At 37.1% G+C, this 27723-nt stretch overlaps 1 protein-coding gene across 1 annotated transcript in view; it reads left to right on the top strand.

Annotated features, from left to right (window-relative positions):
* LOC109859951 (two pore calcium channel protein 1-like) overlaps nucleotides 1-27723 on the top strand; it is a 134206-nt gene that overhangs the window by 40354 nt on the left and 66129 nt on the right. Inside the window, exons 2-7 of the mRNA XM_020438709.1 lie at nucleotides 8490-8654; nucleotides 8727-8852; nucleotides 9259-9566; nucleotides 9691-9971; nucleotides 10184-10402; nucleotides 10499-10618. Coding sequence (XP_020294298.1) covers nucleotides 8490-8654; nucleotides 8727-8852; nucleotides 9259-9566; nucleotides 9691-9971; nucleotides 10184-10402; nucleotides 10499-10618 — 1219 coding nt within the window. The remainder of the gene's footprint in view (nucleotides 1-8489; nucleotides 8655-8726; nucleotides 8853-9258; nucleotides 9567-9690; nucleotides 9972-10183; nucleotides 10403-10498; nucleotides 10619-27723) is intronic.

Below are 27723 nucleotides of genomic sequence, written 5' to 3' on the forward strand. Positions count from 1 at the left end.
CTAAGTAGTTCCAGCGTTGACCGCTCGATAGCGCCGCTTACCCGCGCTAGAAAAAATCAGTCCGGGAACTTTCCGGACAAACTGTGTATATACACTTCTATTTTAAATGATAACAATGTGTGTTAGACAACGGTTATAATGTGTCGAGATCGAATGTGAGGATTAAACTGAGAGTCAAAACAATTGCAAGTTAACATCCCAGTGTATTACAGGTATGTTGATGACATCATACTAGCGGTACATAGAGACAAAATGAATGAGGTACTCGATACTTTCAACTCAGTACATCAAAGACTGCAGTTTACGTATGAACTCTAGTCTGATAATTGTATCAGTTTTTTAGACATCCGCATTATCGTGGAAAAAAATACGTTGACTTGTGACTGGTATCATAAGCCAACGTTTTCCGGTAGATACCTACATTTTTGTCTCAAGACTCTTTATGCCATAAGCAGGCGCGTTTTTAAGACTGGTAAAATTTCGGTGCAAGGACAAAGATGAGAGGGCNCTTTAATTAATAATAATAATAATAACAATAGTAATAATAATTATTATTATTATCATTATTATTATTATTGTTATTATTATTTATTGAAGGCAATTGGACAAAAGTTTTTAATGATTTTTTATTTGTATGCAAATTTAGAAACGAACACCTCTTCGAACTTTAACCGATATAAATTTGTTTGCAACATCTTCCAAATTTAAATTAATCAAAACATTTTTTTCAATTGATAATAAAGTTAGATCAGATGTTCTTTCTTGTGTCTTGGTACTTCTTAAATAACTTTTAAGTCTCCTTAATACACTAAATGATCTTTCGGCACTCGCAACTCCGATAGATAATGTTATGAATATTATAAATTTATAAATGTTTATCATGCACCGAGGGCCCGCAGATCCCGGGGCCCGTCGGTACATCGCACCGGTTGCACCGACGTTAAATACGCCTCTGGCCATAAGATCGGTACAATAAATACTCGGGTAGATAGAGCGCTGCTACTGTCAGATCTTGTATTTCACCTAAAAAACTTAAAAAAAAAATTATGTATCAAGATTCTCATAGCCAACCATTATCCAATAGATATAGTATTTAAAACCATCAACAAACGTCTAAAAACATTATTGAATACAAAACTTAATAATCATATAAATAACAGTAACATTGACACACAGTCGACAGACGATGTTAAATACTTTTTGATACCATTTGTCGATGAGCAGTCCAACATTCTCTCTAGCGCTTTAAATAAAATGAACATTAGATTAGCATACAGAAACATTTCTCGTTTAAACACATACATTAAAACTCATAAAGATCCCATTACATTTAACCAGAATAAAAACATCGTGTATTATATTGAATGTGAAAATTGTAATGCTTGTTATGTCGGACAAACTGGGAGATAATTAGGCACGAGAATCAAAGAACACATGAATTATGTCAAAAAGAAATCTCAAAACTCGGTCTTGTCTGATTATTGCTTAAACACTGACCATAAATTCAATTGGAACACAGTTAAAATTCTAGACAAAGAAATGAATTACTACAAACGAACCACATCGGAAATGCTACACATCAAGATGAACGCTAACACTTTAAATATTATGAATGATACTGACTTATTAGATAAATCTTACTTACCGATTACCCATACAGCACAGAAGCTTGCAGCAACATTGCTGCAACGTTGCAACATTGCAACTGCGGTGCAATGTTGCAGAGATATTGCAAAAACATTATTTGAAAATATTATTCCAGCAATGTTGCAGCAATATCTTAAAACATTGTTAGAATTGCATATAAATATTAATGTGTAATCGGTGACTGTATTACAGATATAGTGTTAGTTTTTTGCAATTCAATGTATGTAATTTGTGAAGCCTGGTACTACCACATGTTAGTGTCCTGCTTAACTTTATACGTTTTTTTCGCGCGAAAAAGGCCGTGAGCGGATCTAAGCCAGGAATACAGACTTGGGCTGCGTTTATCTTTGCACATTTATAATTTTATTATTAAGTATAAATTATTATAAATAAATATATATATATTTTATAATTTAAACTATTATTTATAATTAAAATACTATTGCAGATTGATTTTTAACATTATTATGTTATATTTTTAACATTATTATGAGTATTATTTATCTTATACAGTATAGGTTGGTATATTATAACTTTCAATCATGAAATTATAACATTCTACATAATTTTAGAATGATTTAGTTTTGTATGTTCCCACACAGAACAAAAACTTTATTAATCGTCCATAGACATCACCAGCTCTATGCGACATTTAATAGATGTCTATTGGAGCTTCTGTTCTGTATGTGTTATTAAAACTATTATGCCGATATATATACATATATATATACACAAAGTATTATTGCATATATATTATACTGCAATGTTACATTGCAATATTTCTATTAAGCGAACATTTTACTGTTGCTGCAATGCTGCAACAACGTTGCTGCAACATTTTGCAATGTTTCTGCAATGTTGCAATCTTGCACAACAATATTGCTGCAATCTTGCTGTAATCTTGCTGTGCTGTATGGGTATCGATAAAATTCTTTGACTCTCGATATTTTATACTTTGACTTCTCATATTTATTGTTTTGACTCTTAGTTTAATCCTCATATTTGATCTTGACACATTATAACCGTTGTCTAACACACATTGTTATCATTTAAAATAGAAGTGTATATAAAGGTGCGTTTTCTATCTTTCTGCATATCAACAACTTTGTAATTATATTTAAAACACATTGTAAAATAATTATTGTATTATATTTGCAGCCTTGCGATTGATGAAGACTGAATAAACAGTCGAAACGTTTCGCTCTTCAACATTACATATTGTTTTATTGCACAACACCCTGCATAATTGGGGCATATTTGTTTATACTCGCCGTCTTCTTACACATATTTTTTTTTATCAATTGAACCAGAGGACAACCCTCATTCTTGATATTGGCTTATTTTTTTAAATTTGTATTTAAAATTCCAATGTTTTTCGTGTTTTTATGATATGTATCACCCTCAACACTGTACGTCAAATAAATCAAATACTGAATAAATAACTTTCTGTAACAACATTTACAATAAGATTTTAAATTTGTCTTGTTTTTCTCCGATATATTCAAAACTTTATATTATATATTTCTTACATATAATTTTAAATACACATTAAATAAAATGCAATAAATATATAACAATGTAAAATACATTAAAAGAAAAAGTTACTTATTGCAGGATTCGAATCTGCATGCCTCGAGTTACGATGCAAGCACCTTTTTTACCTTTTAACCATCTTTATTGATCTCACATCATGTTACATAACAATAAACAACACTCTAATTGTTTGGTTACATAGTATACGATTCGTGACTTAAAGTTCCTATCTATTTTAGACTTAGCCTTTAGTTTTAATCTTACTGTTGAGTAACACGCACTTACATTTACCTTTTTATCACAATTTCAGTATCTCTCTTAGAAAGCTGATCTATATTACAGGAAAACTTTTTCAAAAACCTGTTTGTACTTTGTCATTGTTGATTTACAACTGTCAACGTATAGGATAAACGAACACACAAAATTACATGTTTACATCACGACTCGGATCACAGTAATTCCTCGCAAGGCACTTTGTACTTCCACTTTCTGCACACATTTTTATTTACAATCATAGATTCCTTAACTAGCCGATTATCTCCCTCACGCTGATCGTCATAGAACCGCCGTCCGATTTCTCTTACATACTCTCTGAACATAGGTATTTGAGTATCTTTGTGCAATACTGCAATTATTTTCGCATATCTGTCTTTGTTACACACAAGTCTCAGACATTTATTTTGAAATTCCTGTAGTGGTTTAATATTGGTTATCGCAGTAGTGCACCATACTGGTGCCGCATACGTTAATATTGGTCTTAATATTATAGTATAGATTAGTGTTTTGTTCTTTCTACTTAACGATGAGTCTTTTCCACCATAAGTGAATACAATTGTCTCATCACAGCATACGCTTTGCACATTGTTGTTTTAATGTGATTCTTAAAGACTAGCCTACTATCTAACTGAACACCAAGGTACTTAACAGTAGTTTTTACCTATAGTATTACTCTTTTATACAACGTGATTGGTGTAAATACTTTGGTATTTGTAAACTTTCTCGAGAATACTATAGCCTCAGTCTTTTCAGCATTTAACTTGATCTTCCAGAACCTGTAATATTGCTCCAACATATCTACATGGATTTGAACTTGTTTTGCAGCCACAACAGCACTATGTGAGTGCGCATATATTGCTGTGTCATCTGCAAAAAGTGCTAATTTAGTTTTAGGAAATTCAGGAAGATCATTCAAATATACACTACACAAGATCGGTCCAAGGACCGATCCTTGAGATACGCCAGCTCTAATCACCTTGAGACTAGACTTAGTATTGTTAAGTACAAGTTTAAATTGTCTATCACTTAAATATGAGTAAATGAGTTTAACCAGAGGACTCGGGTAGTTTTGTTTTATCATTTTATATACCAATCCATTCATCCAGACCTTGTCAAATGCCTTTTCAATATCCAGTAGCAGCATTACTGTTACCTGATCTTTGTTATAACCCTGTCTAATGTCATTGACAATTCTTACCACCTGTTGTACTGTACTATGACCTGCCCTGAATCCAAACTGTGCCTCTTTTGTCAATTTATTGACGTCTGAATGCCTAATAAGACTTCCTAATATTACTCTTTCAGTTACTTTACTTAACGTAGGCAAAAGGCTAATAGGTCTGTAGCTTACGGGTTATGTTTTGATTTTGCCTGTTTTATGTATTACATGCGCAATTTTCCACGCTTGTGGAAAATAAGATAGTTTTATTATGGCATTAATTATGTGCGTGAGTTGTATTACCGCTTTTTTAGTCAAGTGTTTAAGTAACATATTTTGAATTCCATCCGGACCCGGCGCTTTGAACGGACTAAGACAATTTATAATTTTGGCAATTTTCTTTGGTGAGGTAAGTAGCCCCTTAATTTGATTTTCACAGGTGTTATTTAATTTTACAAATGACCTTACCTCATCTACAACAGCCTCCTGTGCTGTGGTGTTGCTCCTTTCAATTACATGTGCTTGTTCAAAGTGTTCTGCTAGAAGATTTGCCTTTTGCTTGTCAGTGATGGCTGTCGTGTTTTGACTATGCAAAACAGGGACTGGATCATACTGTTTTTTGAGTAGTTTTGTCATTTTCAAGAGTGTGTTATCTTTGACACTTAGTTTACTTAATTTGTTAGTCCACAACTTATTTCTAAAATTGAAAATTCTTTTTTTATACTTCGTGATAGCTTGTTTGCATGAATTTTATACCCAGCAAACAATTTCTGACCTTGGCAACAGAAACTGTGTGCAGAAACGCTACAGTACGGAAACATGCTTTGGTGCTGCCACAACTGTTAGCACATAGAGACAAAAAATGCAACAACTCTGTTGGCACATACATGAGACTATTGCGGCCAAAATGATTCCATATATGTTAGTGAAATTGATAACAAATAGATGGTCGATAGCAAGCAGATCTGCTTTAGCAATACTGTGACCAAACAGTCTGCAAAACCGTATGAGCATCTGTTTATGACAAAACGCAGTCGGGTCGATCTGTTGAACGCATTGACGACAGATTGCCACCAAACGCCAAACAGATCTGTTCGTGCATATGTGCGGACTGTTTGCACGCAAGACTACTCGACTATCTATTTGACATCTAGGCAACAAAGTGGCGATTATCTGCGATTGTATCTGTCGCCTGTGTTGATAACAGATTGTTAACAAACATTGAACAGTCTTTTAAAGTTAGACCTTGTTTATGCGGGCAATAACTGTTAACTTATGCTGGAACTGGTAAAGTTTAACTGTAAGATTTTAATACTTCTGTTTATACGCATTCGGCAATGAAGCAATCATAAATTTAATGTATTATTCTCGTATTTGTTAAGTAATATGAAACAATGGGTGCTTTCCAGCTACGTACAGTCGGCACTGTGTAACACAATGTCCACTAGTGTGAATGAGATACACTGATATGCTCTTTCTCAAGCTAATAGACAGTATGTTATACATTTAACTTTAATTTTCTCAGAAATTTGACGTGGTAGGTCGATTCGCCGCCGGATTCGTTTTCAGTGACCAAAAATCCATTAAAAAACACTTTGTTTATTCAAGTATCAGCATATATTAACAAAACATTTATTCGCGTGGTAAAAATGTACTTTAAATTATATTTAAGAATAATAAGAAAAGTATTTTTATTTATTGTTGCAGGTACATTGCATTGCAACATTTTTAGTAAAATAATAATTGAAAGAAATAATAAATGAAATGTAGGATAGCTTGAGAATAAATAGATAAAAATAATTATATGTTAGTAAAGAACACAAGTGGTCTCGCGGACTGAGTGCAGGGGCTGCGAATATGGAGGTCTCGAGTTCAAATCCCGCTATGACATTTTAGAATTTTTTCAGATTCGGTCTTTTTCAATGGAGTTCATCGGTTGATCAACGAGTTGAATCAGGCTTCTAGAAATTAATTCGAGTGAAATCTCGAATTAATTCCTGTCCGATAAGGCGATATACCACTGATTTTCTTTTTTTTTGTAATAATTCCACTTGGATTCTAAGGGACAGATCTGATCTGCGTTTGGTAGCAATCTGTCGACGTTTCTGACGACAAATTTGGTTTGTACTTGTTACTGTTTTGTTAACAGTGCTGGTAGCAGATATGATGTGTATTTGGCGCGATTTTGGCGCCAACAAACAATCACCAAATCTGTTCTGGATTTGGTGCGTCACTTTGGCTTTGCTTTGCTAGTGGCAGACTTGTTATGATTTTGGTCTCATTTTGACATCTCACATGTTTAACAGATATGGTCGCCAAACCATATCCTAATGAGGACACAGATGGATATGGATTTGGTCTACTAATTTCGCCGGCGGTTGGCGACAAAACTGCGACATCTCGCAACCAAATTGTTTGCTGGGTAGTCTTTTATTCCCGTGTTTTGCCACTTTTTCCTAGTCTTGTTTCTTTGTTTTATTAAAGCTTGTATGTCTTCAGGCAGATCCATTCACTGATCAGTAACTATTTTTTGACGTACAGCAGCTTGTTGAGCTTTTATGCAAGCACTTAACTTACTAAGCCACTCGAACCTGCTTGCAAATAGACTTAACAGAACGACTTTTCCGGTGCACCTAAGAAAGCCATGTTTTTTTTAAATTAAAAACTTAAAAACTAAGGCCCATTGGAACAAACATTGGCCGAACACGGAACAACTCTTTTGACCTATAGAACCACCAAAAAAATTGGCATCGAATTTTACGATAACCACTTCTAGTGCTCTTCTTGTTAGTGCAATCATTGCAAAATCGTCGTTATTTATGATGACATTTTTGTGCAATATTTTCACAATGTGCTTATTAGGGTTCTTGTGCATACAGAAAATTAAACAAAAAAGTCACTATATATAAACTGCAACAAGTCAACATATATGAATCACAACAAGTTCACAATTACGAAGACAACATTGAAATGCCAGAAATTCTACTAATTCTCATCTGAAAGAAGGAAGTTCTCAGCACTGAAATGTCATTGAGATTTGCTCTCGTTTTTGCCTTGTTTTCATCGCTCTGTTTTTTAGTATCAGATTTTGTCACATAACTATGATTTTCATCTTCATCGCTTTTCTAAGCCTAACTCGAAACTATCTTCTGTCTCATTTTTTTCTTGATCTAACATTCCTAAAAACAAGTTTAAAACAAAAGAAGGACAGGTTGCGAGACACAGTAGAGACAAAAAACGCTAAATATGTATGTAAGACATTTGTTAAAGACAGGACACAAAAGAGATAATGCTAAAGACAAGAATAAGACTAAAAAAGACAAGATTGAGACAAATTAAAAACACGAATGTACTCAGAGATACAGCAGATACAATATAAGAACAAGGGACAGGAATAAGACACAAAAAAGCCAGATTTAGAATACGGAAGACACGTTTTAGACATTAGAAAAACACAACTCTGTGTCTTACCTTTATCCATCGGCTCATGAGGGAGATTGGGATACCACTATGATTTTAAGTCTATGATCTTGAAACTATCAAAATCTGCAAAACAATTTTGAGGTTTCAAAAACAAAAAACTTCATAACATAAGAATATGTGATCAGCAGAATATCTAAGTATAGCAAGATATGTTACTGACTATATGTTATTCACTGCATTTTTAATACAATAAAATTAAATAATGAAATTTTCTTAATATAATGAAAATTTCTATATTTTACAATATTTAGCATTAGTTAGCATTTACTTTTTTTCTCTTTTAAAGTATTTATCAATACAGTATTTATTAATAGTGATTTATAATGTGTACTTATAATTGTGTATTTATAATGACAGTGTAATATTTGTAATATTTATAATATTTATTTAGGAAGGTAAAAACAATGAAAAATTCGATTCTCATCCAAAACATCCTGAAGATTTGCCATCGTACATTTTAGTTCATAATGGTTGGTATGATGGATTGTATTTAGTGACTTCACTTTTTCTGCTCTCTCTGGCATTTGTAGAAGAACCTGCTTTGCCGTTATTTAAAGTATGTTGCAAGTTAATAAACAATGATATGATTTTCTCGATCAAGATCATTGTTTTATATACTTTGCTTCAGGTACCAGTATGGGCACATGGTACAGCAGAATTAATTGCCTTAATCATTATAAGTGTGGAATTGGCTTTAAAGTTGCGATGGACAGGCTGGGACCCTATGCTAAAACACAAACGTACAATGTTGAAAGTAAGGAAACTTCTTTATAACTTGAAATCTATATATCTGAACAGAAATACATCTATACAAAACGTGTCTTAATATGTTAATAAACATGTTATTTACATAATCCGAACAGTTGCTCGTTCATATGGGCGATAATTATTCTCTTATTATAAGTGATGATATAAGAATATCAGACAATCTTTACATATATTCATTAGCGATAAACAACCATATCCAAAGAGAGATGATAATACAAACTGCAATAAATATATATTAACTTATTAGCTTACTTATATAATAAGTTATCAAGTTTTATAATGTCAGATATGTCACTCATAAAATAAACTGAAGATGACACACGATTTTTATTTAAAAAATCGATAAATATCTTGTAATCTTTTTACATGTATCGATATCTGTTTGTTTTCAGTGTATTACTTTACTTATTATGTTTTTGGAAGCTATGACAGTTCTGGTACGACAATCATCACATTTTCGCGTGACACGCGCCTTTAGACCTATGTTTCTAATAGATACTAAATATCTCGGAGGTGTAAGAAGATTTATAAGGCAGATATTTCTCACATTACCGCCTATTTTAGACATGCTAGGACTTTTGTTTTACTTGATCACTACATATACAATATTAGGCTATTATATGTTCAGTGAAATGAACAGAAATTTTTCCACGTTGCAAGATAGCTTCGTCAGTCTGTTTGTTCTTCTCACTACTGCTAAGTGAGTATAGTCTTGCTCTCTTGATATAATTAATTCTTTTAATGTATTAATTTACAACATATTAATGTAATGTATTAATTTACTATATATCTATTAATTTATGGTACTATATATCAACTCATAGTTTTCCGGATGTAATGATGCCGTCGTACTCGCAAAATAAGTGGTATGCGATATATTTTGTATCTTATTTATGTACCATGCTATATGTGATGATGAATCTGATGTTAGCAGTGGTTAATGAGACGTTCACGTCCCGTGAACGCGACAAATTTAAAAAATTGTTTTTGCACAAGAGAAAAGCATGTCAACACGCTTTTAAACTTCTAGTTTCCAAACAAGAGCCAGACAAGATACGATTTCGTCAATTTCAAGGTTTGATGCGATATCATGCTCCGAACAAATGTAAGTATATATAATTATTAGTTTTTTACGAAATTTAAAAGCTGATATCAAATTTATTTGACCAAACCAAATATATTCAAATTTCATATCGTACAGTATTATAAGTTAATAAAGTAAAATAAACTTATTAAAATCAAGTAATATAAGTTTGTGATATTTAGTCAAACTAATTTTATAACAGCAATGATAATGTTATATGTATTTTATTATAGCTATACGAGATATTGTTCTAATGTTTTGTCATATGAATACATCAAAAAATGGCGCTTTGACTCGTGAAGAATTCTTGTCGATTTACGATGCTACGAAGCTTCAATGGAATTTACAATACACTAACTTACCATGGTATCACACCACGTGGTGGCCCTTGCAAATACTATGCACTGCCATTCATTCTGTTATTAAATGGTCATTCTTTGAAACATTGGTGTGTAAGTAAATGGTTATTTAAAATTTTGAGATATTTTGTGCATAATGTTATTGCATTAAGTTATTAAACATTAAATTTGTTCCTACATACAATGCAGATGTGATTATTGCTGGTAATTCTATTGCCATGATAATAAGAATTATAGAACCGAGTAATAATCTTGAAGAATCAGTATATAAATTTGCCGCATCTTGGGATACTATTTTGTTTGGAGGATGTAAGTAAACTTGATTTAATACGACTAATAAAATATGTATAATAGTGTCCGCATAGTTGATACTTAGGCTGCGTTCGGAGAACACTCTTTTAGCGCTATTGCGTCATTCTATCTTTGTTTTACATTTAATGAGCAATAAAAATAGAATGATGCAACAGCATCATGATAGCGCGCTTCTCAAACGCAGCCTTAGTCGGGGGATAATAGTGTAAAACAGCTGATTTGTTTGTTTGGTTTGAGGTTTTAGTACCTTAGAGATATTCAATATCCATATACCATTTTTCGTTTTTTGAAATGATGTAAAAACAATTTAGGTAATTTATAGATCAGTATTCAAGTCTTCAACTGATGATTAATTATTGAAAATATAAAAACTTGCCACTAGACTGTCATCTAAATCACTTATCCATGTCAGGCACGTGCTCAACGTCATTTGACTATTATGATCAAACAGAAATTAATATGTTTAACGTGATAGACCATTTGACACTGGCTTGTTAGTCTTTACGTAGTCAGAGAGAATCTCATATTGTCTTTTTATTTCTTATTGTCTTTTCTTACAGCACAAAAAACTCTAGACAGTACAAAAGTCCAAAAGACATCTTAGTGTTTCGCTATTTTTTGGAAATCTTTTCGATGTCTTCTGGATTTTTTGCTGTCTGGAACGAATTTTGCTATTGGTTAGTATGCCACTGTATGCACTTTCATATAGAAACTATTACGTAGTTATATTTATTTAGTTATGTCCACTTTCTGATACAAGATTATTTGGAATCCGTGCCACATCCACTTTTGATTTTGACTCTCAATAAGTCGCTAGTTAATACGAATTTATGTTACATCTATAATTTGTGAAAAATAATTTTTTTATATACGTATCCCACATAGGACGTAATATTACTGCAATATCACAGTAATATTGTTTTTCCATTGCAATGTTATACTCTAATATAGTAGAAATATTACCGTAATATTACTGTAATATTACAGTATATAATATTAAAATATCCATCGAAATGCATCACAGTAATATTACGGTGATATATCACAATAATGTTGTGGCGAATATTAAGAATATTACTGTATCTGCATATAGGGCTGCCAGAATATCTCTTAAAGAGAACATGTCCTCTTTTTTTGTCTCGATCTTTTTGTTCACTCTCTTTTTTTATTCTGATCTTTTTTTGTTCTCTTTTTTCTTAGTTATTTTTTATTTAATCTTTTTTGTATATTTTCATAATTATTGATTGAACAAAACATACGCGCAAAACATATTATTTATCATAACGCATGCGCATGTGATCGCAACGCATGCCCATTTTGCGTTCTAGTATGACAAGTTTCCTAACCATAAAAAGTATCAATTTTAACGATAAATATATCACTTCACGAGGCAGAGCGACACTTTTTTCTGCAAGATTCTTTTGTTTCATGCAAAAACATATTGAATAAGTGTAATTTAATCAAAATTTAAGGTGAGAAATGTTAAACTAAATAATTACTTTTATTTTTTGTAATTTTTTTAAATTAGAGATTTTAAAAATAATTTTTAACTTATTAAAGGATATTTTATTTTTTTTACAGCCATGAGTAAAAGAAAAAAAAACCAAATTTAAAATGGATCACATATTTCAAACAATCAAATAATGTAGAATTTTATTCTGAACTATTAAAAATTTGTCAGTATTATTTTTCAATACCGACATAATGGCAATGTAAAGAGATTATTTTCGATGATTGGAGCACGATGGACAAAAGAGAGAAACTGTCTCAATATAGAAAGCATAAAATCAATAATGTCAGTAACATATAATTATAAAAATATAACGTGTAAGGAATTTTATAATGAGATACAAAGTAATACCAAATTACTATCAGAAATTGGTAGCTCAAAAAAATATGAGATTTATGACTGAAGAAAGAATACTGTAATTGTTTTAAATTATAAAATTATTAGCAATTAGTATTATTAGCAATAAGAATTTATTGTTTTGTTTTTTATTTATAAATGTTTTATTTGAGAAATAATTTAAATGTTAACGTTCTTTTTCCAAAAATTATATTTTTATATAAATAATAAATATAAATTTGTTGATAGATATGAATAAATATTATATTCGCATATTTTGATATATTGTTCTCTTTTTGTCCTCTTTTTTGGAGGGAAAAGTTCTCTTTATATACTCTTAACTTCTCTGGCAACCCTATCTGCATATAAAAATTTGTTTAGGATCTATTTAGAAATTAGTTAGATTTTCCAAAAATATCTTGAGTTCTCAGTGGAAATTCTATATTATTTATATTAATTTCAACTAAAAGTGTACCGTTTTGCAATTTAAAATCTAATAAGAAGTTCTATCTAAAATCAAAGTGGGATTCGTTACTAAAAGGAAAACCAAGACCATATCGCCTTATGGGAGAGAAATTAATTCGAGATTTACTCGAATTAATCTTTAGAAATTGATTCATTTTGCCGATCAACTGATTAACTCGATGAAAGGTACCAAATCCGGAAAACATCGGTGATGGTGGGATTAGAACTCGACTTCTATATTCGCAGCCCTTGCACTCAATCCGCGAAACCACTTGGTTCTTACCAACATTTCATTATTTTTATATACTTATTCTCAAGCTATCTTACACTTTTTATTTATTATTTAAATTATTATTTTATTAGAAATATTGGAGTGCAATGTACCTGCAACAATGGATAAAAATATTTCTCTTATTAAATATACCTTAAAGTACATTTTTATTACAACGCAAACAAATTTTTTGTTTATTATTATAAAATAAACAAAATAATATTCCAATATTCCACTAGATCTTGCAATCAAAGGTTTAGAAAAACGATGGCATTTGATAAACAACAACACCAGCTTACCTAAGGAAGAATTTTTTATAGCTCTCAATTTTGTTTTTAATTCTTCATTTTTTCAATTCAATAACAAATTTTACAAACAGACCTTTGGTGCATCTATGGGCTTTCCTCTCTCTTCCATTCTAGTAGATATTGTTATGCAAGACCTAGAATCGTCTACTATCAACACGCTACCTTTTACTCTACCTTTACATATCAGATACGTTGATGATATAGCTCTCATGGTTCCCAGAGATCAACTCTTGACGTAGTTCTTAAATATTACAATTCATACCACTCTCGACTTCAATTTACCATGGAAGTTGGTCTTGACAAGCTGAACTTTTTAGACATCACTATTATAAAGAAAGATAATAAATTAATTCATGATTGGTATCACAAGTCTACATTTTCAGGTAGATATCTTAATTATTTTTCAAATCACCTTATCAGCCAAAAAAGAGGAACGGTCATAAGTCTCGTTAACAGAGACCTATGAAATATATGATTTCCTTTTATCACACCCGACTTTTTACTCAAAAAATCTTGACATGGTTTTTAACATTTTAATTGACAATAACTATCCATTAACAACTATCCATTTGACTTTATTTACAACACTTTTAAACAACGACTAAAACGCACTTTTTTTATAAATAACAACTCTAAGAAGTTCCTGTCGAATGAGTTGGAGAACAGTGCACAGTCTCGCTGGTTTGTGATACCTTATATCAATAATTTTTCAGAGAAATTTTTACCAGCATTTCCTAAAGACTCTAACACACGTTCAGCTTTTTATTGTACTGACAAATTGTCAAACTTCATCAACGTTCTTAAAGATCCTTTACCCCATTCCTCACGTCCTTCTGTTGTATATCAAATAAATTGCCGTGATATATTGACGCTTCTTATGTCGGTCAGACGGGCAGAATGCTACAAATTAGAATAAAAGAACATAAGTATCATATCAACAGAAATTCATCTCAGAGATCTGTGATCACGGACCACAGAATCCAATTCTCTTACGATTTCGATTGGGATAATGTAAAAATTTTGGATATTGAGAGATCTTACAACAAGCGTTTGATTTCGGAGACTCTGTATATAAGGAAGCAAAACATGGTCTGATTTTAGATAGCGACACCGAAAATCTGGACAGATCTTATTTACCATTTGTAGATAATACATGTGATTGAATGACGTCATATGATCGACGATCGTAGCGTTGATTTTCGTTTTGAATTTCAGCTCTATTCAGTCACTTCTTTATATTGTAAAGTGATGGTCGAACCTCTAGTCCTACCACTGACTACTAATCACCATCTAACGACGACCGTCACTATTTCTTCTTCTTCTTTTTTGCGAGTCTTTTGTAAGTTTTTGTTAAGTCTTACTATTACAATTTTTCTTTTATTGCGTATTATTATTTTTAACGCTTTTTGTAGTATTACACTGAGAAAGATCTAACCCAAAGGTCAAAAGCTTTGTACAGTTTATCGCAATAAACTAAATTTTGAACACACACATCGACATCCGTGTCTGCTGCATACAGCCAAACATTATATATGTGTTTACTATATAATAATAATTACATATTGGGACCTTGAATAAATTCTCGCTATTTTTTTTGTGAAAATTAATGCTTTATCTGATATTTGATGCTTTCGCGGTGCGTAGTATTAACATACAAAGATTTTTTCGGATTTGAAGCGCGTTAGTGTCATTTTTATACCGACGTTTCGTGAACATTACAGCTCACTTCATCAGGGTTTAAAGAGCAGCCTGATACTGAGATGCTCTTGGTTAGGTGTCCCTTTTTATAGCGCTAGATTGGAGTGGGAGGGGTGTGGTGGAGGAGGGGTGGAATGGTAAGAAGAAGGGGAGGATGTGTTATGGCAAGATGGAATGCCATAGTGAATTAGTCATATGTCCATTGTCTCTATTGAGATTGTTTGGATGTTTGTATATCTCCAGAGATTCCATATACTTTCTAGGGACGTAAACCCTAGTTTTGTTTAGTACTTAGGTTCCCTGATAGCCACCTGTCTGTGTTTTTGCTGTCATGTTGCCGAAAACAAAACGCTTGAGTTTTCAGCAAATTTAGAACAAGGTGAGTCAGGCATTTGTCTTTGGTTTGACATGACACGTATTCAACATGTGTTGCCGACAACTTGCTGTATATTTGGTGTCAACGGTTTATCACTAACATAAAGAGCAACATGACAACAAGTTGCCAACAACACGTCATAAATTTCAGCAAAAATACAATATGTCGAAAACGAACAAATATATATTCAATAACACATCGCTCTGTGAAAGGGGAATTAATTAATTCGAGATTTCACTCAAATTAATCTTTGGAGATCTGATTTAGTTCGCCGATCAACTGATTAACTCGATGAAAGGTACCGGACCCGGAAAAAATTCTAAGGTGATGGGTGGGATTTGAACTCGAGACCTTCATATTTGCAATCCCTGCACTCAGTCCGCAAGACTACTTGTTCCTCACTAAAATATAATTATTTTTGTCTACTTATTCTAAAAGACGGCCTTTCGTTTTCGACATTTAATGGGCTACAAGATAGAATAAATATATGTCAACAGTTTTTACCAACCATACGACAGAAGTACAGACATCGGTGTCTTGTTTTGTTATCGTTATGTTGCTCTTATGTTGCCGAAAACGAATGATAAAGCAAAGAGTTTTCTATAAATAAAAGTCATTTTGTTGACAACGTAATGAGCAATAGTTGCTCTTTGTTTGCTCTGAATCTGCTGACACAAAATNTCTCAAATTTGCCTTNGTGTTGTCGATTACGTATGACTATACATCATGTATTCAGCAAATACACAGCAACTAGTTGAAAACTTCAGCTCAGCATTAAGTTACATGATTTTGCAAAACATGCTTGGCTATCAGGGTTTGGTTAAACATAATTTTGTGACCAGTTTCCAAATGGTGTTCTGCTAATGCCGATTGTGAGTAATGTTTTAGACGTACTGCTGACTGATGTTCTTTTAGTCGTGTGCTTATCATTCTACCAGTTTCACCTATGTATACTTTACCGCATGAACAAGATATTTTGTACACTCTTAGTGTGTCTAATGGCGGTCTTTTGTCTTTTGGATTGTTAAGAATCTGTCTTATTTTATTCGGTAGTTTGTAGACCGTTTGTATGTTGTGTTTGTTCAGGATTCTGCCAATCTTATCTGTGACACCCTTTATGTATGGGAGGTAAGTGGTTCGTTTCTTTAAGTTTGTTGTTTATTCTGGTGCTGGTGTATTTTGAGTGGTGGTAGAGAGTTTATTTTGATGTTTTTTAATTACTTTGTTTATTTGTTGCAGTGTGTAGCCATTTTGTTGTAGAGTGTTTTTTAATTCTTTGAGTTCGTTTTGAATGCTGTCTTTGTCGCATATAGTAAATGCTCTATAGATCAACGAGTTAATCACAGCTTGTTTTTGGGCTGAGTGATAATGTGATGCCGCGTGTAAATATCGATTCGTGTGAGTGGGTTTTCTATAGATTTGGTGGCCTAAAAAGCCGTCTGGTTTTCTTGTGACCAGAACATCTAAAAATGGAAATTTACCATGTTGTTCTGTTTCTAATGTGAAGGTAATGTTTGGGTGTTGTTTATTGAGAAAGTCTAAAAAGTAAAACTGAGATTTATCTCGGGTTCTGTGAAGTCTTTAACTAATAAATGAATGATAAGTCGTTGAGAGCCGTTCGCTGGATGTTATGCGGGAAATATGTTTATATATATATGTGCGTGTGTACACATATATAATCGAATTCACGTTTTTTTACGTGAGTTTTGTGAATTGTAATTACAATTCTAATAATCATATAGGATGCTCAATTTGCATCTCGTATATGAAGAACCCCGTATATCCCCCCAAATTAATTTAAAATATTGCGAAAAAAATTCCTCAGCCAGGAGTCGAACCTGGAATCTCCGGCTTTCCGGGCCGTCGCCTTCCCTGTTAGGCTACCGAGGCACTTGGAGTTTGTCTCGCAATACTATGTACATCTCTTGAAGATGTTTTTGATACTGTAGCGCTTCGTGCGACAGCGTGAAATTTAACAATTAAAACTGAGATTCAACTAATCTTTAACTAATAAATGAATGATAAGTCTGTTGGATGTCGAGGAGGTTGGATAAAAGATTAAGTTTTATGCTTGAACTTATATTATTATTTTTATTGCTCCGTTTACAATGTTCCTTACGTTTCTTACACGGCTGTTCCTCACTGTGGTAAACTCTCCGGCTTGCGGAGCCACACAGTGAGCTAGCAGTCCAATCACGATCTCTGCCCTGCTTCATCTACACGATCGATTTATAGTAGATCGATCTTCGGACAATGCGGCGATGTGTCGCACCTTGTGGCAACCAGCAGTTCTTCCTAGAACTGCTGCTTCCCCGCAACCTAACTAGGTCATTGAGCAATAACAGTGATGTCTTATCACATTGCTCAATGGCCTCACTTTACTTTACTTTTATTTTATTTTAAAATTGCCGCACAACAAGTCGTTGAGAGCCGTTCGCTGAATGTTATGCGGGAAATATGTTTATATATTGTAACGGGCACCTCGTTTTAGGGTGTTGTAGTGGAGGCGCCTCACAATTTCGGCACGTCTTTTCCAAAAAAAAAATAAAGTTCTTTACTCACCAAAGTCAAGAGTTGAGCGCCAGGCGTGCGTTTGCACGCCAACTCAAAAATCTCGATTAGCGTTAAAGATCCAAATAATTTCGACGTGACGGCAAGGTCACTCGGCAACTCAGTTAATGACGATAACGGAGAGGCGTGGGCTTAGGAGGCAGGGTATAATAAATGATGGCAGAGAAACTTGTTCGTTTGCATTGGGTGAAAGATATAACAGTTTAATAAAAAAATCAGTTTCCAGAGATAGCGAATATCGGCAATACAATGCCGCGAAGACAGCAAAAAGAATACAATCTAAAATATTACAATTACCACGGCGCGACAGTCGGACCCGGCTAAATACGCGCGATCGACAGTACAGTTAATAGATGCGAGTTTATTCTATTGATTGTTTGCGGACGCGGTCCTTACTTCTCGGTATAATGTCGGGTGGAGATGACCGCCGGTGTTATCTATGCAAAGGAATGTGCTAGCGCGCGCGAGACGTCCGGCGCGGCGCGGGGCGTCGCGCGCTCCGTATACGCGAACGGAACACGGATCTAATTACGGCCGCGGTCCGACGGCCCAGAATTTCGGCGCGATTCGCACTTATTAGATCGTGAATATCGTAGTCGTAACTCGAGAATATTATTCCGTGTCTCTTTACACGCTCGATATTACAGAAATATATAGACGCGGTATCTAGGACGAATGGAACAAAACCACGCTAATACCGTGATACAATAAAGAAAAAAAAACAGAAAAACAACCACACACGAATGACGAGCGGAATTTCGCCCGGATTGTTGCGACCGCGGTGCGATGAGAGAACAGCAATGATGTAACGATTTCCGGCAAATGCAATCGCGATTTTGTCATTAATTTACAATTCAATAATCTTTACCCAAATGTAGCGCAGTATCGAGCCAACAGTACGCGTATGGACTCGATCTACGACCGCAAAATCTTACAGAGATTGGAAATAAAGAATATGCGAGAGAGAGAGCGAACGATCACTCACGCTTGTCGGCACCTTTCTGCGTGGCTGCTGGGCTCTACTCTACGTCGGCAGCTTCCTCGCCTTCAGATGCACTCAATGCTAGCTTTCCCGTAAAATCTTCCTAAGGTTTCGATTCTCGGCACTCACTTTCCGCACTGTATCTATGGTCACGAGAGGCGAAGGACCGGCGTCTTTCACGGCACGCACAACAATGATCTCGGCCGCTTTGGAAGTCGCTCTCGATGCCGCAGGTCGTTCCTCAGCCGGCTAATTAGCCAATCATATCTAGCGTTTCGCGGCGCTATGATTGACGGCGGCCACGTGCGTATCGACAATGTGTTAACGCGGGCCCTTTTCTGGCCGTGTCATCCCTCTGCATTTAATTTTTGTTGCACCTGCTCGTATGGGCCCCATCCTCCTCCCATCTCTCGCAGGACGGGGCTGACAACTCCTCTGGGAGCCCCGCTCCGGTTTTTGTGAAGTCGGGGTACCGGTATCCCCCGTTATCCGGTCCATCGTCGACATCGCCGCCTCGCGCTTCGCGCCTATGAGGCCCTTACGCTCCTGTGTCGCTGTCTCTCCGTATCGCTTCTCCTTCTTGCTTCTCTACGCCTGACGCTACGTGTCGTGAGTCGCTCTTTCTCTCTCTAAGCTACAAAGAATTACAGAATAACCGCCAAGCGGTTCGCACGGCAAAATCACAATTCAAAGGTGGTTGAACGCCAAGATTATCCTGAAAATACATGCATTAAGATTAATAATCATTGCAACGTTTCAATTAGCAATTACAAACGCTGTAGGCGCTGAGCGCCTCCGCTGATACGCGCGTTTTTGCTTGTCGCGCGCAACCTAACGAGCTGCTCTCCCTTAAATAGTGGAAGACGCAAGCATATCGCCTCCCGTGCCGGCCGGAATTATTTTCTTGTAACGGACACGAAAAGTGTCACGTCACAATATATATGTGCGTGTGAAAACGCATGTGAAAAAACGTGAATTCGATTATATATGTTATATATTTATATATGTTTGCTTTCTTTGTGCCAAAATAGTTTTTATGTGAAGGAATTTTGGGACAATAGTATTGTCCTGACATCTTTTAAGAAAAGCTAAAGTTGCCAGGAGTTTTGATAGCCCCAACTAAACTCCCAAAAGAGTCAATAATTAGTCATATAGAAACAGCCATACACTTTCTTCCCCAAGAAGCACCTGCTAACAATATCCGCAGACTAGTAGCTAACATACTGAATAAATCAAAATTGCCAACTCATAATCTTACTAGATCTGAACGCTGTGCTTTGAAACAAATCAAGACACAGATAGTATCATCCTTCCAGCAGATAAAGGCAATACAACAGTGATCATGAATAAAATAGATTATGACACTAAAATTCAGACATTACTTACAGACTCCACATATAAAAAACTTAAGAAAGAACCTACTGCTTCACTAAAAACTCTCACCACTAATCTCATTAAGAAAAACAATCTCCCAGACATGTTAATACCCAGAAACGCGGTACCACCTAGTCTATATATGGACTACCCAAAATCCATAAAAACAACATACCCCTCAGACCCATAGTAAGCGCTATAAATTCACCTACATATGATCTAGCTCGCTTCCTGGTCAGCAAACTAGAACCTCTCACGGGTAAAACTGACACCACGATAAAAAAAACTCATCTGACTTCATTTCTAAAATCAAAAACATCAAACTTCAACTTAATGACATCTTAGTCAGTTTTGATATTGTGTCCCTGTTCACGCAGGTACCAATCCATGACACCATTAACATAATTAAATCTTCAGGTCAACTATCATCCGACCTTATATCAGTGGTAGAACATTGCCTGACCACAACCTATTTCATCTACAATAACCAATTCTATAAACAAATCACAGGTGCAGCTATGGGATCATCGATATCTCCAATCATAGCAAACATATTTATGGAACACTTTGAATCCCAGGCCATCAAAAAAGCTCCACTAAAGCCGAAAACATGGTACCGGTACGTAAATGACACCTTTGTCATTTGGCAACATGGGGAGAGAGAACTCTATAACTTTTTAGACTTTCTCAATAAACAACACCCAAACATTACCTTCACATTAGAAACAGAACAACATGGTAAATTTCCATTTTTAGATGTTCTGGTCACAAGAAAACCAGACGGCTTTTTAGGCCACCAAATCTATAGAAAACCCACTCACACGAATCGATATTTACACGCGGCATCACATTATCACTCAGCCCAAAAACAAGCTGTGATTAACTCGTTGATCTATAGAGCATTTACTATATGCGACAAAGACAGCATTCAAAACGAACTCAAAGAATTAAAAAACACTCTACAACAAAATGGCTACACACTGCAACAAATAAACAAAGTAATTAAAAAACATCAAAATAAACTCTCTACCACCACTCAAAATACACCAGCACCAGAACAAACAACAAACTTAAAGAAACGAACCACTTACCTCCCAAACGGTCTACAAACCACCGAATAAAATAGGACAGATTCTTAACAATCCAAAAGACAAAAGACCAAATTAGAATAAAAGATGTTCTTTTATTCTAATTTGTAGCATTCTGCCCGTCTGACCGACATAAGAAGCGTCGCAATATATCACGGCAATTTATTTTGATATACAACAGAAAGACGTGAGGAATAGGGTAAAGGATCTTTAAGAACGGTGATGAATTTTCACAATTTGTCAGTACAATAAAAAGCTGAACGTGTGTTAGAATCTTTAGGAAATGTTGGTAAAAATTTCTACGCACGAACGCACGCGCGTGCGCGCACACACCCACACCCACACCCACACACACACACACACAGTGAGAGAGTGAGAGAGAGAGAGAGAGGGAGAGAGAGGGAGAGGGAGAGGGAGAGAGAGAGAGAGAGAGAGAGAGAGAGAGAGAGAGAGGGGGGGGAATGCTTTATGCATTATATATCTTTCGGGGAGGAGATGGAGATATGTGGGACTCCCTTTGAAAAAGGTGTACTCACTAAAATTCCTCGATAGCTTGGACTCAAATGGTATAGAAGAGAGTCCCGGAACGCAGGGTAGATTAGGTCTCGTACCAGGACTTTCTCCAATATTACAAGTGACTAATGCCACTTTCTACTCAGTTCTGAGCTTATGCTCTTCATTCGCGGCGAGAGAGTTGCCACTACAGCAACCGCCTGAAGTCAGACACCGGTAACACTGCGGCGGGCAGACGCTTAACGACTCCACCGTCACAGAGAGCCAGCTGACCCGCAATCGCCCCGCGCTAACGACCCTTTGGTCCGCTCGGAAGGACCTACCAGAGAGTTCCAGTTCTGGTAGATAAAGACCGGATATCACTTCTTTCTCCAATACGCCTTCGCCGTGACAAGAGCCATCACCACATCCTTTATACTGATAAGGTTTATTAGACCCTTGACACGCACTTCAGCGTGTCTTGTAAATCTGATGATCTTCACACTTTTCACCTCCTTGAAAAAAGAGAAGAGGCGTCCGGCGAAACAGTCGGCCCTCTCGTTTTCATTGGTGCCATGGACCTTCAACAGAAGGCTTCTCCTCAATGTTCTCCGCTGCGGGATCTCTGAGATTCCCAGAGAACCGAGATTGATGGAGGACATTGTGTCCTTGAGGACGGAGGAGATAGTTTTCCTACTTTCTTTCTGCACTGACAGCACAATGGCTGCTCGCCCAGGAGCCCGCCCTAAGACGGCGGACTTCTTCTTTACTTCCCCCGCAGCCAACCAAGCAAGACCAACTCAGCTGGATGCGGAAGAGGGAGCTTTTCTTTTTTCTTTCGCCCGGGGAACGCTCGTCAAAACAACGTTTCGAGCGCGAGCACTCCGGCGAGAGGTCACAACATCTCCCGAAGGACCCGAATGTGCTCTCGAGGATCCTTCTTTACTTGAAACACCGTGGCCACCGAATGGAGCACTGTTGAGAAGGAATTCCTTGCGAATGCTTCCTATCTGCCGATTCACGTAGTTTCCGAGACTTGCTACAAGGGTCTCGATCATGTTCTTTGTGAGGCCCAGATCGGAGGAAGAGCCCAGCTCGGCTTGTACGCCCGCCGAGGATTATGGAAGAGCGCCAGGAGACCTTGAACTTTGCGTCTATACTTCCTGTTGAAGAATGCGCGCCTTGCGCATCCACTCAGCCTTCTTTCTCATCACCTTAGCAATGAAGTCGTCCTGGGTGGTGGACTCCACTCCGGATCCGGGATGACTCTGCGGCACCGAAGTTCCGCAAAGCTACCTTTTACAGTCCTGGTTACTCTAGCAAAGAACCGGAACAGACGACCCTTTCTGATCCCCCTTTCTGGAGGACCAGATTTACTAGATCCTTTAGGAATCCGGAGATGTCCTGTACCAGGTAGAGGAAATCGTAATTGGAAATCAAACACGCTCGTAGATAGAGAGTTTGTCTGTGACGGTCTCTCTCTTTTCAATAGAGTGAAGGAAAAGGATCCCGAACTTTTCTGACTTCCAGTACCTTCTCCGCCGTCAGAGAATGATCTTCCGTCCTTTCTCGCCCGCTCTGCTGTCTTCGCGGTAACAGGATAGGTAGTGGCACTTGCGGGTTTACTACCCGCCCGTTGTCGAATGACGACAAGAGGACAGAGCCTGGCGGGAGGCCGGTAGTGTCCTGGCTGGCCTCCTGCCGGGCCCTGTCTATCCGACCGGAAAGTTTTCTCTTCTTGTCACTCACTTTCATAAATTTCAAGAAGTGGCTTGATTTCGGTGTTTTTCTTCTCCTAGACCGGCTACCCACACAGGGCTAACGAGCTCAGCCTGCTCGGGATTGCAATCAGAGTTGTTCTTTCCTTAGGCACTCTTAGTCTGGCTGCTCACTGAGGACCTGTCTGGCAAAGGAGACTCTGCCAGGAACCAAAGTTCCCGCCGGCATAGCCCCTCAGATCATCACGGCACGCAAGCTCGGGAACCACGACAAGGTAGTGTGTCATCTCCCGACCCAAGAATCTAATGTAACCTAACTTACGGTAACCTTACCTTTTTTACGAGTGGTGCCTACGCACTTCCCGCTCCTTAGAGGGAGAAGAGCGGGAGAGTATGAGACTTACTCCTACTAAACCTTTTGGTAACTGCCATCAAGGACTTGACTGGGAAGACTTTCTGGAAAGCTAGGAGGCTATTACTTCCTATAGATCTCTTCGCGCCTCGTAAACTGAGGAACGACTTCCATCTCGATCTTAGACGGACGAGTTTCCTTTACGTGGCTGGAGGGAGGGCCACAGCTTTTTCCAGTCACTCTTCTCTAGGGACTTGTGCAATGGCAGGTGAGTCCCCCGACTCACTCGTCAAGTCTCCGTTCTCTTGACCGAGGCCAAGAGGATTATACCGTGTGGCGATTCCTTCTCTGACCAAGCAGTCTTCTAGGAAGACCGGGTCTCGGGTGTAGGACCGGATCCACATATTTTTCCACCCCGTGCCCGAGTTCAAAAAACCCAAGGCCGCTTACACGAGCTGGGAGCTTTTCGGCTCGAGCTTAATTGCGTCCGAAGCCGTCAAAAGGAGAGCTTTCCCCGCTAATTTCTTCTTTGGGGGTGGACTCCTAATTGAGGAACTCCCCTCAGAACTTGATCTCCTCCGCCCGATCTTTAGCGAGGGGGTCCTCGGGCTTGCGCCGTTTTGACCCTCTTGTTGTTTCATCCGTCTCTCCTTCCGGAAGAAGGAGACTTCCATAACCACCACTTTCATAGGGGGAGAAGGATCTCCCCTTAATTAGAGGACACTGACTTATCTGCCGCCCTCCCCGCACCAGTAGCACAACGCGCTTTGGTCTTCTCCAGTGCATTGCCGGGTTGTGTGCCCAGAGTGGCATTCACTTGGACACCGTTCAATTGGACACGTTGCAATTCAATTAGACACGGTGCAAATAGACACAGAATTTTAGACACGTTGCATTTGGACACGGAAGAAACTGCGCATCTTTCAATTGCGCACTGCTCATTTAGACACAGAAAGATGCGTACTGTTTGTTTGTACACAGAAAGATGCGCACCGTTTAATTAGACACCGCAATAATGCGCACCGTTCACTTAGACACCGTTTATTTGCACACTGTGCAGAACCACTTATCTAATAACTGTGCAGTTGTACACCGTACTGCGCAGACGCATCCGAAGGAGAGGAGTGCAGAAGCCCAGTCTTTTACACTGTGTAGTAAGCGTATAGGCAGGAGAGCTGCGCCCCTTCACAGAGAGGGGCTCCGCCCTTCCTCCTCGCCCCCTCCCTCGTTGGTCCCTCGCTAAGTCTGCGCGTCTTGCGTCTGGACCTTCGGATGCGCCTGCGCAGTATGGTGTACAACTGCACAGTTACGAGATAAGCGGTGTCCTTCCGCACAGTGTGCAAATAAACGGTGTCAAATTAAGTGAACGGTGCGCATTATTACAGTGTCTAATTGAACGGTGCGCATCTTTCTGTATACAAACGGTTCGCAAGTGAACGGTGTCAAAGTAAACGGCACGCATCTTTCTGTGTTTAACACGTTCGCGACGGGTTGTACCACCGGTGGTACATTCTCCCTTCATTTAATCAGGGGCTGTCGCGAACGTGTTAAATGAACGGTGCGCAATTGAACGGTATCTAAATGAACGATGCGCATTTTCTTCCGTGTCCAAATGCAACGTGTCTAATTGAACGGTGTCCAAGTGCACCGCTCTCGTGTCTATAGGCACCGGTAGCATCGGATTTGCCTCCACGGAGAGGGTGAACCACCTCACGTGGATCTTTTTTTTTTGCACTATTTTTTGCCGCAGCAAGTAAGAGACAGGTTTACTAGGTACCTAGTCCCGCAAAAAGTAGCGAACTTTACCGGTTTTTACTTCTTCTATTTTGCATGTTCCCGCCTCAGCAAGGGACGTTTCACGCTCTTAAGTTCGAAGTGGGACGTTATGTTCCGCACCCGGACTTGCCCGAACTTGATCGGCCGGGTGATTCTGATTTCCGTGGTGCCTGTGAAGATCGGTGATACCTTGGCCACCAAAGCGTCGGCCTTCTCGAACTCACTCGGACCCTGCACTTCGAGAAGAATGCCCCCGTTCGCAGCCTTCTGCGGTCGGAGGTCGTGATTCTGAGCTCCAACGGGTTTACTGCGGTTATGGCTTGGCGCATTGTCGTGGCATAACTTTCCCGGGTCTACCGTCAGCAAACCGGCAGCCTGCAGGGGGAACAAACTCAGCTACTTTTAGTGGCGACGGAGCTTTACTTCGGTGGTCCTCGTGCCAGGCGGCAGCACAATCGATTTCTTTCTCTGCCTCTTTTCTTCCTTGTCTAGAAGTGCATTACCTGATATTAGCCATAACAGTTTCCAACAGTTTTGCTGGGTTTCGAGGCATTTCGCTACATTTTATGAGTTCTTTTTCTGGTTTTTAAGTGTATTTTTGTGTATGTGTATAGTTTTGTGCTGAGATGTGTGTAAAGCCAGCGGCACACGATGCTTTTCTGTCCGCTGAATTTCTTGAATGCTGCCGTGCTGGCTAAAGCAAGAGCAAAAGCAAGTGTGGCGATATATGATGCAGTGCGAATGTTTTTATATTTAAGAAAACTTTTTAAATGTATTGTGTGAATGAATGTGTACATTTAGAGTTACGTTATTATATGTAAGAAGCATATATCGTTATTTGTAATCTTGTATATTTTCTGTTATATTATTAATATTATAATATATTTTTATGTAGAGTGTGTGCATTTTAAACAAAGCTATCAGCATATATAGTATATACAGGGTGTCCCGTAATGATTAGTAAACCTTGAAGGGGGTGATAGAGAGTGAAATTTTGAGCTAAAAGTTCCTTTTCTACTTTTGACTCAGACTATTATTTACCGAGATAATAACTATTAAAGTCCTCCAATGAGACGGCGCGCATACAAAGTACGCAGGGGCGTCGCGCGCCGTGCGACATTCTGCGCGTGTCCCGCTTACATTGCTCGTGGTAAAACTTCATTTTAAATCGTCAACTTAATTAATACATAAATAAATAAATACAAACAGTTAAATATCGACCGATTAATTAATTTATTTAAAAACATTATTGATGACATTGTCCGCAAGTAATGAAAACATAAATAATTGATATCAATCGTGTCTTTTTACATTTTTATCATTTGAAAAACTTGAATACATAAATAAGTAATTAATTATTATTAAAATTACCTATTTTAATCATTGGAAAAATAATAAAAACGTAAAGAAACACGTAAAATTATTGATACATTGTCCAAAAGTAATAAAGACATAAATAATTAATATCAATCGTGTCTTTTTACGTTTTTATCATTTGATAAACTGAATAAATTAATTACACAGCCACACAAAAAAAAAAATTTCTTTGGCCTGGGGATCAGACCATGTTTATTATATGTTTTTGGGGTCGCTGAATCCGAATCCGAGGTCCATTAAACCCTATCGGGTCGGGGTTCCGCCATAACCTCAAAAAACACCATAATCTGAGCTCGAAACCCATATAATCTTTTGATTTAAGCCATAAACACAAAAACCAATTAGATAAACCCCATAACCCCATCTTTTGGTAAACCTAAGTCTTCTATAAGATCATTCAACACCAAT

This window comes from Pseudomyrmex gracilis, unplaced genomic scaffold, assembly GCF_002006095.1.
Source record: "Pseudomyrmex gracilis isolate BER0280 unplaced genomic scaffold, ASM200609v1 scaffold_307, whole genome shotgun sequence".
NCBI classification, from domain to species: Eukaryota; Metazoa; Arthropoda; class Insecta; order Hymenoptera; family Formicidae; genus Pseudomyrmex; species Pseudomyrmex gracilis.